Below are 17098 nucleotides of genomic sequence, written 5' to 3'. Positions count from 1 at the left end.
GGAGCAAAGGGGTCCTAAGACTGACAACTAGTAGGAAAATGAGTTGTCTAAAGGATTTCTAATGGTAATAGCTGCAGTGTAAGAGACCCCAAATGCACATACATAACTAGACCAACCTGCAAAGCACTGGGAACATGGCCTCTCACACTCCCATCTGACCTGGGGAAGAGACACACCTCCAACACAGTGTTTCCAGGTCTTCATCACAGAGTTGGAAGGGGACAGGCTTAGAGCATCACAGACCCATCAGGAGAGTCCTGATTTTTATGGCATGAAATCAAAAGGATAAGGGTAGCTAACAAGATAAAAACCAAACAGAGACAAAACAAACAGTAGTTGTTTCCTCAGGATGATCAAAAGGTTTCAATATGAAATTTTAAGGATAAAAGTGAAACTAACGCTGGGGCCAGCCTGGTGGCATAGTGGTTAAGTTCATGCGGTCTGCTTTGGTGGCCCAGGTTCACAGGTTCAGATCCTGGGCGCAGACCTAGCACCACTCATCAAGCCATGCTGTCGTGTTATGGCAGTATCCCATGTACAAAATAGAGGAAGATGGGCACAGATGTTAGCTCAGGGTCAAGCTTCCTCACAAAAAAAAAAAGAAAAACTAATTTCTAATTTTTAAGAAAGAAACTTACGTTTTTTAAAAAAAACTTTAACAGAGGACAACTTGTATGATGGAACTCTGGTTGATTTTTTAGGTGTGATTTTTTCAACTTAACAGATGTGATGAGAGAACTTGAAATATCATAATATAAAAATGCATTCCAAATCTGCATGCCTTCTTGAGACAGGAGGCCTCAAAGATGGGCACTGGGACACCAGCAAGTACCACCTTCCCAGCCACCAAACAAAACTGCTCGTAATATTCTGTTCAGACCACAGTCAACTTGGCCTGAGTATTTTGGGACTTGAGGCAGAAGCAATGTTTCCCCAGAACATCTTGCAATCACAGAATTTAGCATTTCAGTATTTCTAATGATATGATAATTATTTTACTCACATGAGTAGAAACTGGCCTATTTAAATAAACACTGAAACATAGTAATTTAGAATTTGGTAAACTAAATTTCAAGAAAAATATATTCTAATTCTGGGGTTTAGACGTATCCTGTCATATTTCAGAAAGTCAGCTAATTTATTTGGACCATTTCCCTAAATGAAAAATGGGTACCTCACAATTTAAAATCTTTGAGAGTTGGTGATGAACAAAAGTCCTTGATAAAATGGAAGAATTCTGGCTTTGGGATAATAAGCAAAAAGAGGGAAAACTTTAAAAACCTATTCATTTCTCCTTTGTTTCATCTCTGCAATTCCCATCTTGCTTTGCAATCCTGAAGAGCGTATCTTGTTGTAACTCCTTTGTGGTTTTGAAAATTTTTTCAGGTGTACCAGTTTGGTCAAAACAGCATGACACTGAGAATGCAAAGAAATGTAAGAGACAGATGGAGGTTTTGATTGGCACGGTGGTAAGCATTCTCTGAGTCTTGAGAAGAGCCTGGGAACTGAATCTGGTTCCCTAAGACCGTGGTGGGGCAGGGCAGAGAGGACTGGTGGAATCCTAGTACCCCAGCTTCATCAGCTCGGTGACCCTGGAGAGTCATTAACCTCCCAGAGCCTCAGTTCCCTCGCCTGTAAAATGAAAATGAAGAGGCCTGTCTTTTGTGAGCACAGCCTTAGTCTCAGGGGAAAACTGATCTGTGGATATGAAATCTGTTTGTAAAATGAGGTGGTGGGCCTTACAACTTCTATCCTCATCCTCTTCTCCTGCGGTGGTTACTAGATGAGATGAGAACGTGAGCCACATCTCTGTGGCTCTTTTGAAGCCCACGTCAGTACCCAGAACAGCACCTGTCTGAGTAGCCGCATTCTCCAAGACCTGCAGATAACCCTAACGTCCAGCGTCATTAAATCCTGGGGCCATCGCTGTGCTCCTCTCATGCAAGGTTTCCAGACAAAAACTAAATACCAAAGCAGTGAATAGTTTAACTCTTCAACAAAAATCAAAGGAAAATGAAAATGATTTGGAAACGGCAATAATTTAATGAAGGCATTTTACTCATTGTCATTTACCCTGTCCGAAAAAAAATCAGTTATTTTCTGAATGTTCTTAGACCTGAAAGAGAAAGTAGTTCACAAAATAAAAACATATATAATCCAGTGTCAAAAACTGGTGATTTAGAGAAACCACCACTGTTTATTTTTTCCAACAAAGAGAGAAAAAAAACTATGGTTCAGTAATTCAGTGTTTGTGTCACTGGCAAATACTGTCTGCATCGTTCAAAATAAGTGTTCCGGCTGTGAGCTCTGTGGCGCATGTTGACGGCCCAGGAAGCTTCCAGAGTTCAAATAAAGCAGAGAACCCACACATGAAGATTATGTGAGTTGAAAACAAGACAGCCTATCAATGCACATAAAAAAGAAGTCTTTGAAAAATATCCAAATCTTTAGAGGAATGAAAACACTTCTGTTTTGTTATTGGTTTTGCTCCTTTTAATAATAATTTTTGGTTTTTGAAGTAAACTTTGAAGGAGTTGTATGAATTTTTAAGTGGAAACCAATAGGCCACTGGCTAATACATACACTTTCCCTCCCAGACACACAGCTTTTTCCCCCCTCTTTCATGATTTTTGTTATGGTTCAGAGAAGTAAAGAAAATGATTTCAAGTATTCAATTCCTATCAAAAATTGGTATCAAAAGTAATAAAGGACCTAGTTTCATTATAATTCCATGTTTTAAAAAATAACTTAAGAAGTAAGAGGTCCGGCCCTTTCCTTGTATAAATACCACGGTGTAGCTACAGTTTCTTAAGACAACGTGGAGAGGAGTCAGTGTTTAGCACCTCGATCATGGATCTTAACGTCGGGAACGTCTCTGATACCGATGGAAGAGTCTTATAAGAGGGTGAAATACTGAAAAAGAAAAACACAAAGAAGGGGTGTGAAAATTAACACAATTTTACAAAAAAGGCAGAGCTTGTTGTATTTTTTCCTATTATAATATTCATTTTCCAACACCCCTTATGTGCAAAGTCAGACAATATTAGGAAAGCAGGAAAGAGCTGTGAACAGGACAATCCTTCTTCAGCAATGGACTAGGATATCAGCAGGCTCACTACGAGCTGCTTGGAAGTTCAACCAGAGTCTTTGGGAAAGAAGACTGAACTCTAATTTACACGTGACTGTTATGCACACGTGTCCTGTTGGGGCGCATTTGGATGTGGGATCACAAAATACAGGTTTCAGGTCCAGCCTCACTGCTGATTAGCTTTAGTCATTTCTCTAAGCCCCACATTCCTTATCTGTAGCAATAGGGACAGTATTCTTAACTCATGGAGTTACCGTGAGCATGGAATGAAAGAATGTATGTCAAAGTACATTGTGAAAGGGAACCTGCACAATGCAAGGCAGCGCTGTTACACCTTCCTTAAAGAATCGTTGAAAGACTAACACTGTAAAAGTATTGTAAGAAACGGAAGCAAGAGCTTTTGACCTTATATTACTAAAATATGTGTAAACTAGTACACCTGGAACAAGAAAACACTAGAACAAGGTGTAACTGTTACAAGTTTTCATTGCTAAGGTAATGGAATACTTACAAATTGAACAAGAGTGTCCTACAGATATGAATTCCTCCATTTTAAATGGAGCACAAATTACCCAGCAACTTTTAGAGTGGTTGCTATGTCAAATAGATGTGAAAGGCAAAACTGAAGGTGGTCATTATGTAAAAAATATAGAAAAGGAGCAAGAATAAAATAAGGTCAAATAGTGAGATTTGTTTATTCTTTATTAACTATTAGAGCATCTGTGAGTTTAACTTCATCCCAAAGTTACACACTCCTCTGCCACTTCTGGAAACAAGAGCCAGGAAAGATCAGAGTCTACTGGACTCCTCACAGGGTAACCATCAGGGATAATTTCTGGCTAGTGTTCACTGACTCACAGAGATTCCTCATCTAAATTACAAACAAGTACCATTTTCTCAAAGTCTGGAGTGCAGTAAAAATGCAGCTGAATAGGCAAAGTGCTATACCGCTCAGAACAGGTCTGAAATGGATTTAGCTCAGAGCTTTCAAATTCACTCCTGAATACTGAACCTAAGAGTTTGGGATAAAGGGTAAATTAGCCAAGAGAAATGAATATCTGATTATGTAAATAAAACATCCATAACTTTTCTTTCACAAACTAGTTTCCTTATTTTCTATTAATTATTCATTTTTACCCAGACAGTCAGCCTTTAAGGGGTCTTATATGACAGCAAAACATTTTAACCTTGAAAAAGTGGATTACATATATTGTATAATAATAACTCATTAAAATGAGTGCAATTCCAGTCTCATAGAGCTCCAAAAGTAACAGGAAGTCCCTTTTTCTCCCTCTTTAGTTGAAACATCCTTTTGTTAACCCCCATCAAGTAGTTACCTTTTCAAGTTCATCCAGCTTTTAGCTATTTTGCTAAAGGCCTCTGAACCAGGAGCTGTCATAGCTTCAAAGTCAACTAACTGAAAAAGAAAGAAATTTAGAAATGTGATTAAATATGGAGGAGAAAGGCCCACTTTGGGATCTGTTTAGCTCAGGTATCTTATCCCCAAAATCCACAGATTGGGCTTTAAACACACAATCAGCCATTATCCCTTCCAGCTCCAACATACCTTCCCTTTGGGAATTTTCCCTGCAACTTCTTTTCCACTTGCCATCAGTGCTCCCACGATCACTGAGTAAGCTATTACACTGTTCAAATAAAGAACAATTACCAGTCAGTCCTAGTGTACACACAGTTATCATGTTAAAGCTTACCATGGATTTTCCATCAGAAAAGATGAAATTTTCTTTCTTTTAAGAATTCTTGAGACATTAAACATAAGAAGACTTTCATCTGTTTTTTTTTTTTAAAAGATTGGCACCTGAGCTAACATCTGTTGCCAATCTTTTTTTTCTTCTTATTCTTCTCCCCAAAGCCCCCAGTACATAGTTGTACATTCTACTTGTAGGTCCTTCTGGTTCTGCTATGTGGGGCACCACCTCCACATGGCCTGATGAGCGGTGCTAGGTCTGCGCCCAGGATCCAAACTGGTAAAACCCTGGGCCACAGAAACAGAGCAGGCGAACCCAACCACTTGGCCACAGGGCCAGCGCCTTCATTTATTTTAAAAAATATTTACTACTAATAAAAATATTTACTGATTTACTAATTTAAGGGTAAATGTGACCAAGAATATTCTTTTTCTGAGGAAAAAAAGTGTTTTTGTTAGAAGTTTTCTTCCCACTTGGTTTTTATATTCTTGTGAAATAATGAGTAGAAAATGTGCTTGCTTATTTTTAACAACTTCATGATACATAAATACATAAATGCATAAATACAATATACTTTGTAAATATAAACATATTAATCTTATTTTTTTATGCATTAAAAACTTTGGTCCCCAAAGAATAAAACCAGAACACACTCTCAGAATGTACTAATAGACTGGTTTGAAAATCAATGTTAGATAAATTTCCTTCCTGGCATATAACAGACTCACTGTTGATTCTGACATATTTAGTACACACCAACTGTGTGCCCCTTTTCAAGGTACCCCAGGACAAATAACTAGATGAGGCTCCTGCTTCTGAGAACAGGCAGCCTGGCCAGGGAGACAGAGACCACGAGTGCTGGCAGAGAATGCTTCCAAGAGCAATGAGTGGACACCAAGGAAAGTGAGTCAATCACGGGGTCGCATACCAGAAAAGACCTCACAGAGGCCACGGGCAGGTGCACTGCATCTTCCAGGGCCCAGGGTGAGAAGGGAAGTGGGCTGGAATGGAGGGAAAAGCACATGAGCAGACATGAAGGTGTGAGGAAAGGCAGGGAGGTGTAGTGGAGAGAGCCAACCGGAGGAGCCTCAAGAAGCTCCACAGACCTTCAAGAGGTTCCAAAGGGCAGTTGAAGGAGAGAGGTGACGAGGCCAAAGTAAGCCAGGGCAGAATGGGGACTGGCACCATGCCTGCTGCCACCAAGTCTGCATTTAAGCCAATAGGTATTGGGAGCCAATGGGTATAAAGAACTGTGGGGCACAGGGAGGGGAAGGAGAAAAGCCTGGGTGTGAGAGAACAGTTAGAAAGGTTATGGCAGGAGATGACAAAGGTCTGAACTATGGCAGTAGCTGTGAGCATCAGGAAGAGAACAGAGGGGTAGGAGGCAGAATCAACAGCATTTAGGGACTGAGAGCAAGAGTCGAGGATGACAGGAGCGGTACTTCCTTCATATGTCGCACGTGAGCCAAGAGAGCCGCTGTGAGGACAACAATAATGCTGGGTGTCGGCACAGTGCCTGTAGAGTGGGTGACAAGAGGTGGTGTGTGCAGGTCTCCTGCAGGTCATATATTCAGCCGACACAGCTAATAGTAATTATGCTGATATGACGTTTATGTTTCTATTTTGTTTCAATGCCTTTTTAATATTATAACAAAATTTACTACCACACTTAGGAGAGTTTTACTTTCAAAGTATTAATTAAAGATAAAGACATTCTAGTATATATTTTAGCCACAACATCTTAAATTCAAATATGTGCTAGCAATAGCATTTGCCATGTACATGATTTACTGCCCACAGTACTGGGTAAAAGAGAATAAAAAGAAAACGCTACAGACACATCCCTTGTTTTAATGACACCTAAAAAAACTCCTGATGGCTTCATAAGGAGCAAGAATTTATTCACAATAATAAAAATAGTGTGGAATGGTTGGTCACTCAAAAGCATAACACATTAGGGTTAAAGGTCAATTAATGGCCAAAAATTGGGACAGACGGGAGAAGGCAGGGTAACAGTCTGGGCAAACATCGAAATTAAAATACAGTGAGCACACGGCACGCGCAGAGTCAGCCCTCAGTACATTCCTGTTGAATGAATGGATCCCTAACCTTAAAACTTAAGCACACTATATTTGAACTCTCTCTCCTAATTCTTTTGATGATGTGGTAGATCAAGGAAATAATTTTTGGGTGGATTTTGAAAAAAACAAAAGGGGGCTTCTTGCCATTGCTTGGGGTACTTTTGTACCCACACCCACAACAGGAAGTATGAGCAAAAAAGAACACGTTTTTTCAACGTAAAAACTTTTAAATTCTATCACTCACCTGGATCCTCGAGAGAGTGGCATTAAATTATAAAAGTAATAAACTAAGGATAAGATTAAATTGCAAACAGCATCAGCCTCCTAGAAAAAAAAGACGTATGCTCATGAACTTAAATACTAGACTATAAACTAGTTGTTTATTAGGTGACAAGACACATAAGAATCATTTACTCAGGAAAAGGACTATTTCATTCCTTTCCTACAAGAACCTCCTTTTCATATTCTTGAATATTTTATATACTTTTGTATCATTTTTTCTACTGAAAGGGTATACATACAGTTCAATTTAGAGCAATACTTTCCCAGCCGTTTTTAAAACTGCAACCTTTCCTGATAAATATAAAAATCCCACTCTTTTTTTATTGAAATGTAACTGACATACAATAGCCTATTAGTTTCAGGTGTACATCAGTCAGTCAATATCTATATACATTATGAAATGATCACCGTTAGTCTAATCATCTGTCACCATACAAAGTTATTACAATATTATTGACTACATTCCCTATGCTGTATATTACATCCCCATGATTTACTTATTTTATAACAGGATGTGTGTACCTCTTAATCCCCTTCACCTATCTCTGTCTCTTTTAATGGTCTTTGAAATGTCAAAATATACATTGAGATTAAAATAAAACAAAGCACTTATTAATACCGAATATACTTTCTCAAAGCACATGTCTCCCTACCCCCAGATTCTGATAAGCCCCCATTCTGCACTGAGATTTAGTTGAGAAATATGCTTAATTATGCATAAAAACTTAGATGCTTAATTATAGGTATGAGCTGATTAAATGCAAGAGAAATAAAGTGACTTCCCAGGGGCCATGGGCACCCACTCCGGAATCTGAATGGAGTGTCCCCATATTCTTGGCACAGTGGTAGCTGCAGCCATGAAGGTGACATCCCAGATCCTGCCTCCAAGGAGCACCCCCTCGAGTTGGGATGGGCACTGGAGGGAAGAGGTCACAGACCAGGACAGGGCCACTAAGTGCAGCATAGGCCACTTTCATTATGGACCAACTTTTTCATTTACATCTTAACAAAGCCAAACTTATGATAATATAATATAGTAACTAGTAAATTTATCACTCTCCAATTACTGTAGTTATTAAATATGAGAATTGTTTCCATAAGAATATTAAAAAAGATATATTTATAGGTCATCAATTAAAGCTGATTTCAACCATAAGATGTATAATCCCAATGAAAGGGTAGAGGCTTTAAAAAGTTTACAAAAGAATCATAGGAAGCATGAATAAAATGTAAACAAACAAAAAAACCTACCCCAAATTCTGATGAAAGAATCAGTACTTTTCCTTTTGCTGTTAGATCTTTATAAAGTGCATCTATTTCAGCATGATATAATTGTGTTCTTTCTTCTGTAGTTTGAGTTTCAACAGAAAATAGTATATTGCCAACCCTAAAAATATAAGAATGTGTGTCAAAGGCATGTGCTATATAATTCAAATAAGCAAACACAGAAAGTAAGAAAAGGGAAGCAACTAGCATGCTGAAGTGGCAAAAGACATATCTAACATATCCTATCTTTCTAACTACAGACACATAAGGCAAGTTTCCTAAGAATGCAATTTTTTCAAAAAACATGCTACTTGGTTCAGTCTAACCATATGTACCTATTATATGAGCTTAGGTAATTACAAGAGGAAACAACTACACACAGCAAAGAACACATTTAAACGCTTAGTGAGTGTTTTATCAGCCAGCCCCCCACATTATGATGGAAGATCAGGAGCAAGAACTGCGAGCAGAAAGCAAGCTCAGGGACTCCACTGTTTTCCTTTTTTTCAAGCTTCCGCTGCATGCTTAGCTCCATGTGAGGCTCTATGGAGGATCTAAACGTGATGCAACAGGGATTTATCATGTGATACCAGTAGCAAGATGCTGAACATAGTCCTTGGATCCTACAAAGAGGAACACAGCATAGCTGCTGCTTTTATTGAGAAAGGGAAGGAGAAACAAGGCCACAGATTATTATGAGGCCATGCTTAGGGCCATAACCTCGTTCAAAAGAGGAAGATTAGATCTAATTTGGAAGACATGGAAGAAAACATGAAATGCTTCATGGAAGAAGTGGACTGAACTGGGGTCTTGAAGACCAGGATGGGAGTGACAGAGGCTCAGAGATAGGAGGCAGGAGGTGACCTCAGGGAATAAGCAGTCCAACTGAATTAGCAGGCCAGGTTCTAACAGGAACCAGGAACTGGAGCCAGGGAATGCCCAGTGGAGTGGAGCCTTAGAAACACCAATGAAGCACTGGCAAGCCACTGAGAGACAGAAGACAGAGACACCAATCATGAGTCTACGTGAGGGGTTAGAGGCCCAGAGCAAGAAAAGCAACCAATGGGGTGAAACAGACAGTTGAAGAAAGATGCTAGGTTTCAGGGGGAAGGAATTTCTTTCTCTTTTTTTTCTTCTTCTCCCCAAAGCCCCCCAGTACATAGATGTACATTCTAGTTGTGAGTGCCTCTGGTTGTGCTATGGGAAGGAATTTTATATACTCTTTTACTCAGTAATACCATTCTGCCTGAGAATTTAATCTAAGGACACATATAAACCACGGGTGGGTGAAAACATAGGAGAATAATTTTTACATTAATAGCAAATCCTGGAATTCCTTTTGGGGGGAGAATGATCTTTATTGGTAAGTACAGTCAAGGACGAACAGCATACACGACGGTGGTCCCTTCAGATTGGTACCACATTGCCTAGGTGTGTAGTAAGCTATACCATCCAGGTTTGTGTAAGTACACTCTAAGATGTTTGCACAATGACGAAATTGCCTAATAATGCATTTCTTAGAACGAGTCCCCGTCGTTAAGGGACACAGGACTGTACTTTGATAAGTGGCTTGAGGTAGAGATTGAGACCTCAAGGATATGGAAAAGTACAAAATTTAGAAGTTGCTAAACTGTTGTTTACTTACGAAGGCCTGTGTAAGTTTTGACATGTAACTTGACGACGAGGCTCCTATGGTTGGTTTGAGAGTAAAAGAACACAAAAAAGCCACAGCCCAAGAGGTAGAGGGGCTGAGAGAACACAGGTCACAGCCCCACCGCTGGGCTGGCCGAAATCATGGAGCCTTGCAGGCTGAGCAGTTGAGGACCATGTATTGGGCTGGGTGGTGGGCAGGGCGTGGGAAGGTTCTAGGTAATTCCACCCAATATTAAGGGATATGGAGGCTCCTAGATGAAGTTTGGATTTCAGATGTAAATAAAACTAGAGTTAACAAAATGTTTATTAGTATGTTATTTATAAAGTGAAAAAATGGGAAACACCCTAAATGATCAATAACAAAAAAATTATTGAAGAAACTATAACATCCATAAAATGGAATACTATGTGATTATTTAAAATGCTTATAACAAGGGGATATGGGAAAATGTTCATGATAAAGTTACGGTAAGCGTAGAAAAGAAACAGGTTACAAAACAACATGTATAATCTCAGTTTTTAAAGAAAATAACAATGATTTTTAGTTTTTATTTTTGCTTATCTTTCTACATTTTCTACAATAAGAAGACTGCACTACTCTTGTAACACATTAAAACCTGTATTAAAAAAATCTTACAAAATCTTACAACGGTCTTTGATCTGCCAATTTTCCATCTTTTTTCATTTGATTAGTAAAAGGCTTCCCCATGGTGAACATCAAGAACCAGAAAAATGCTTTCCACAAAACATATCAGAAATTACACTTAATATCCAGAAAGTTGTTAGATTTGGCACAGTCAAAAAATGCACAGTCAAAAAATGCATCTGCTGGTACAATATCCTAAATGTCACATAAGAAAAATAACTGGTTCTAACTACACACTGGACCTTGATAATTTTCATTCCAGGATAAAGTAAAAGCCTAGTGTGTTGAAGCTCCCGCAGCGACATCACGCATATGCATGCTTTCTGACCCCAGCCCCCGTTTTCATCCCCATTCTTAGGAAGCATACATACTTGTCTCCTGTAATAGTGATTGTGAATCCATCATATTCCTTCCCTTGATCTTTGAGGCTGGGAACTTTTGTGTTCACAGTGAACCCATCCTTCGTTTTAGTATTAAACTGCTTTCGGGGAAAAAGAAAATTCACGTTACTAGTGTATAATTCATTGCACACCCCAACTGCTCCTCTGCAGTGCTGACTCTGACTCCCAAGTTCTTAAGAAGGGTCATCAAAGTCCCCGATGCAAGAGACCATGTATTCTCCACCCCAGCAACTAGTTCCAAAGACGCCTCTGACTGACCCCAGGCCCCGGCACAAACTCTGAGCCCAAGTTATGCTTCCCGTGGCCCCAAACGGAGGCCAGCAGAGAACCTCAGCACAAACGGCTCACAGGCTCTCTCAATCAGCAAAGGGCCCGCTCGGTCCTAGGAGCTCCCTTTGGGATTTTTCTCATGTTCATCTCAATAAGCAGCAACTTTGATTCTTAGCAGAATAGTTGTGTCCAATAGCCCGTAGCTCAAAAAAGCACCTTGTGTTCCTACTAGTGCTCCTTCAAGGCAGAGTCTGATTTTTCTGAAAAGTACTCAGAATTATATCTGTCAACTGGAGAATTTCACACACACACACACACTCTCCAACTCTGCAGACCACAGAGAAGTATGTTAAAGGAATTATACAAAGCTAAGAATGGCCCTCAGCAGGGATGAATATGAAGGCAGTTTCAGATGTCAGCTTTGTGTTTAAAATATTTTTGACAAAACTGAAATGCTAATAAATAGGTTTTGTCATTACTCCAGAAAAATCCTCCCCAAATTCAGTTATTTAATGTTGTCAACTTTTTTCTTTTAGGATTGATAGACTTGAATAAGAGAACCAATGATAAAATAAAAAGACGTTGTGCTTCACCTGAGACACTGATGGGGAGAAAGGTTGTCTAAAAACAGCAAGACCCAGCAGGTGTTTGCTGGCAGTCCAGAGAAGGACGGGGGGCAATGGACACGAGCCGGTCAGCTCAGGGGATCAGAGCCAGCAGCAGGAGCCAGAACAGGAAGTATCTTTCATGAAGAAAAGGACTTTTAGAGGAAGAAATGTGTTAAAAGTTACTATATGACAATTTGTATTCACTGCTCACAACACACCGGGAAGAGAGAGCAGGTCTTGACCTTACAGATGAGGAGACCAGCTGGGTGAAGGGGTCCCGGCCCAAGTTAGCGAGCGGGCAACGGCAGAGTGGAACGTGGACCCAGGCCTTCACGACCTCCAGTCCACACTATGCGCTAATAAGGTGCCTTGAGGGGAGCTGAGGTATATTTTAACTTGGTTTTTCACCAGAAGTACACTGTATATTTCGGCAGAAGCTGTCATGGCATCACATTTCACCAAGCACTTTAAATACAGAGGCATTTTTTATATACTTCTACGTGTGCCGTTCCAAATAGCAATATATCCCTAATCCTAGGTGACAGCAGGCGCACATGCTGCAGTGGAATGGTCATACCCAGACCACACAGTCAGACAGGCAGTGGCTGCACACTGGGAGGCGGGCACCAGCGGGCGGTGCTCAGCCTCACAGCTGCACTCTAGGTGACTGCAGTCTTGTAGTCCATTATGTTTTTCTCTTTAAACAGAGAAACATAAAACATTAACATCTCCCTAAGCTGATTTTGTATTCTGCCTAATATAGTAAATTTAAATGCCTAAAATATCCGCAATACCATGGATAATGTTCTCTAAATGAAGTCAGGTAGACTATAGACATCAGGCAAAGATGAAAGATCGGGAGTACACAAACTTTCTGTATGGTGCATCCCAGCGGCCCTCAGTGGAGCTGTTCTGCCCTCCGGGGGGTGTCAGGGGAATTTATGGGAGAGTGTGCTGGCTACCGTGACTAAGTGGGGGGGGGGGGGGGGGCCCAAGACTCTTAGAGGTCCCACAGTGCAGGGGACAGTCACACATTGTGCACGACTTCCAGGGTCCCACTGGACTTTCACGTGGACGAAGAATCTGTTTATAATTTAGTAATCACCTGGGCCTGGAACCAGACTCCGTTTTACACTTATACACTGAATACTTGTTACACAGTTTTCCTACACACTGAATCTTCTAGGAATGCAAATAGCATGTAAATTGAGGAAAGAGTGTATTATATATTGTTTTAATAAGCTTTGGTCATTCACATAAATTTCTTAAATTTCATTTGATGCAAATCAGTCTTATCTACCATATCTACAAGAAAAACATTTATTCAAGTTTTACATTAAAGTTCAAACAATTAATTGAAAAAAATCAAATCTACCTGTTGTTGGCACATTTTGGGGTATATTTTGGGTATATACCTAGGTGAAGAAAAGGTTCATAAAATTATAACTTCTTAACTTAAACAATATAATTTCTGTCCCCTGAAGTGCCCTTTATCTTGCATTCAAATGTTTCTATGTTGACACTGCCACATCTGCTTTGCTTTTCATTATTTGCCTCCTACACCTTTCCCCCTTCAACTTTTTAAATGTCACTCTGTTGTAGGTGTTTCCTGTAAACAGAATATAGCCGAACCTTAAAAAACCAATCTGAGATCCTCTATCTTTCAATAAGGGGATCAATTATTAATGTCATGTTGAGACTTGTCACTGACATTAAATATATTTTCTACTCACCTGATTTTTCCCTCTCCTCTTTTTGTAAGCATTTAGTTGCACTAACTTTGTTTTCTTCTACCTTTTAGGCATTTTCCTACCTTTTAGGCATTTAGAAGATTATATATCCACCCCATCCTCTCATTGTTTACCTGTACATTTTTCATATTGATATTTAAACTTGTCTTTGTCTGTCAGTATCATGGGTCAGTCAGTGATTATATTCTCTCAGTAGCACATTTTTACTTCCTTTCTCTACTTTGCTCAAGCTCTAATGTTGACATTACCTAGTGTTTTAATTTCGGACATTTATATTTTTTAACATTATGCATTAACAATTTATTACATCGGCTTTTTGTTCATCACTATTTCTTATATCTTGTTTTTTCTTCCTTCTCAGGTTCATTTTGTGAGTGCACATACATCCTTGAATCATTTTGACAAAGAGGATTTAGGATGGGGGAAATTTCTAAATAACCAGATATTTGAAACAGTACTTTAGCCTCACACCTGAACATTGGTAGGGTTGGCGCAAGTAAACCTCCCTTCATTGTCTTCTAGAACCCACTGTTGCTGGAGGGAAGTCAGGCATCAGTGGGATTCTCTTTCCTTAGCATTTAATCTGTTTTTTTCTTTTCTGGTAGCTTTAAGATGTTCTCTTTTTTCTTTGTATATGTGAGATAAAATATGCATATTATAAAAGTTGCTACTTGAACCATTCAATGGCATTAAGAACATTCACATTGTTGTGCAACCATCACCCCCGCTAACTCCCCATTCTCCCCTCCTCCTAGTCCCTGGCAACTACCATTCTACTTTCTGTCTCTACAAATTTAACTACTCTAGGTACCACAAATAGGTGGGATCGAATAATATTCATCCTTTTGTGACTGGCTTATATCACTTAGTATATGCCACTTAGCATAATGTCCTCTATGTTGTAGCATGTGCCAGAATTTTTTTATGGCTGAATAATATTCCATTGTAAAGTTATACCACATTTTGTGGATTCATTCACCCATCAACGGACACTTGGTTGCTTCTGCCTCTTGGCTATTGTGAATAATGCTGCTGTGAACATGGGTGTACTGTTTCAGTCCTGCTTTCAATTCTTTTAGCTATATACCTAGAAGCAGAATTGCTGGATCATATGGTAATTCTATGTTTAATTTTTTTGTGTATGAGGATGACTGGCCCTGAGCTAACATCTGTTGCCAACCTTCCTCTTTCTGCTTGAGGAAGACTGTCACTGAGCTAACATCTGTGCCAGTCTTCCTCTGTTTTATGTGGGATGCCACCACAGCACGGCTTGACACGTGGTGCTAGGTCTGTGCCTGGGATCCGAACCTGTGAACCCCAGGCCACCAAAGTGGAGCCTGCAAACTCAATCACTACACCACTGGGCCAGCCCCTCTAAGTTTAATTTTTTAAGGAATTCTCTTTGATTTTGAAGTCCCGAAATTTTATTGGGATGTGTCTAGGTGTATTTGAACATTCATCATCCCAAACATTCAGTAGGCCCTATACTCATCTTTTCATCTCCCTACAACATTTCCTTCTATTATTTTGTCCACTAATTCCTCTGCATCTTTATCTTTCTTCTCTCCTTCCAGAACTTCTCCCAGATAGGTCCATTCTTCATCTTCTGTGTTCATCTTCTCTATTTTATATTTCTTTGTCCTTTTATACTACCTTCTGGGAGAATTCCAGCTCATATATTTGATATTCGCTATCTTCAATCTGCTAGTCTGATTTTTTTTTAATTTATGAGAATTCTGATTCTTCCTTTTCTATTGCTACCATCTAACAATCTCTCTCTCTACCAACCTATCTATCTATCAATCATATGATCCTGGCTCCAATATCTCAGGAAATTAATTTATGTACTTTTCACTGAGGTAAAATTTATATACAATGAACTACACGTGTATAATTTAATGCATTTTGACAAATATATATACCAAAATATAATGTATTTCCATCACTTGGAAAGATTCCTCCTGCTCCTTTCCAGTAAACTCCACTTCACATAAGCAATCACTCTTCTGATATCTATCCCCATAGACCAGTCAAAACTTCTTATAAATGGAATCATACTCTTTTGTATCTGGCTTCTTTTGCTCAACATAATGTTTCCGAAGTTCACTTCTGTTGCTGTGCATAGCACTACTCTTTCTGTCCTTTTATTACTGAATAGTATTCCATCGCTGGCCTCCCCTGAGAACCACCGAAAGATTCTTGAGAAACCCTCTCATCTGGAAGATGCCCTCCGGACTAGGAAAGCTGTGAATTGGCACAAATCTTGGGCTATACACAAAACCAAAGTGGCACCCACTTTGACTTCATCTCACCATGCAATAAAGAGGGTGCTAGGAACCCACATCTGGGTGCTTCCTGGGCCTCATGATGAGACTGAAATTACTGTCCAGGCTTGTTCTCTGTCCAGCATCCTGCTAAGTAAACCTGGTGCTAGATTAAAGATGATAGGTCTTGTGAGTTGATTACCAATCTGAATCTGAAACCACTGACTCTTGACTTCTAGAATTTTCTTTTAGTTCTTTTTATAGTTCCTATTTCTCTGCTGAGATTCTCTATCATTGTATTCATGTTTTCCTTTAAGTCTCTGAACACATTTATGAAGCAGACAAGGACTTTAAAAGAGCTAATTCCAACTTCTGGATCATCTCAGCTCCGTTCCTATTAACTGGTTTTGTTCTTTTCTTGGTTATGAGTCACATTTTCCTGCTTGTTCACTTATCTAATAATTAGGAGAGTCTACATTATGTTGCCTTCCTTTAAAGGGTGCTGAGTTTTGTTTTGGCAGGCAGTTAAATCACTAGTAGATCCATTTAATTCTTTTGGGCTTGGTTTCATTCCTTGTTAGGGTGATCTACTTAGAGACTGCCCTTTGTCCTAGAATGTGGACCTTATCCTAGAGTGTGGTCTTACACCTACAGTGTGTCCTTTCTGGGGTCCTGACTAAACGCCCAAGATGCTCACAGGATCCCTCCACCCTGGCGAGGCCAGGATTCCAATGTCTCTCAGGACTATAAAACCTGATACCTCTGGCAGCTCTCTTGGCCACATCGCCACTCCCTACTGAGCCTCTGCGAGTCTTGTTGCATGGGCACAGCCCAGCTCTCAGCCAAGGATGACAAAGAACTCCACACTGACCTCTGGGCACTTTCCGCCCTGTGCAGCTCCCTCTTCTTCTGTACCCTGCCCTGCAAATTCCAGGCACTTCAGCAGACCCAAACTCCAACCTCTGCCTCCCTAGTGCAGCAAGACCACTGTACTCAGCTTGGGCTCCACACACCTACACAGGGGTCTAGTAAGTACTCCCAGGCAGAACGCTCATCTCATGTGCTTCCCTTCTTTCAAG

General features: G+C 39.9%; 1 protein-coding gene across 23 annotated transcripts in view; it reads right to left on the bottom strand.

The window, feature by feature from the left end:
- Positions 1–2020: 2020 nt before the first annotated feature.
- TTC13 (tetratricopeptide repeat domain 13) overlaps positions 2021–17098 on the bottom strand; it is a 79619-nt gene continuing 64541 nt past the window's right edge. For 6 of the 23 annotated variants that reach the window (XR_011525004.1, XR_011525006.1, XR_011525005.1 and 3 more), the window contains 7 exons: positions 11097–11206; positions 8412–8547; positions 7123–7202; positions 5726–6313; positions 4656–4734; positions 4426–4505; positions 2021–2913 (listed from right to left, as the gene is read on the bottom strand). Coding sequence is in view for 13 of the 23 variants with exons in the window: in XM_070568945.1 (XP_070425046.1) it covers positions 5737–6313; positions 7123–7202; positions 8412–8547; positions 11097–11203 (900 nt within the window). In the remaining 10 variants the exon portion in view is untranslated. Of the gene's footprint in view, positions 2914–4425; positions 4506–4655; positions 4735–5725; positions 6314–7122; positions 7203–8411; positions 8548–11096; positions 11207–11989; positions 12157–13379; positions 13420–17098 lie in introns of those variants that run through there. The other 17 variants (XM_070568967.1, XM_070569005.1, XM_070568986.1 and 14 more) reach the window with 7 other exon arrangements.

The sequence above is a fragment of the Equus przewalskii genome, chromosome 1 (genome assembly GCF_037783145.1).
Source record: "Equus przewalskii isolate Varuska chromosome 1, EquPr2, whole genome shotgun sequence".
NCBI lineage: Eukaryota > Metazoa > Chordata > Mammalia > Perissodactyla > Equidae > Equus > Equus przewalskii.
This window is presented reverse-complemented; position numbering and strand designations above follow the sequence as displayed.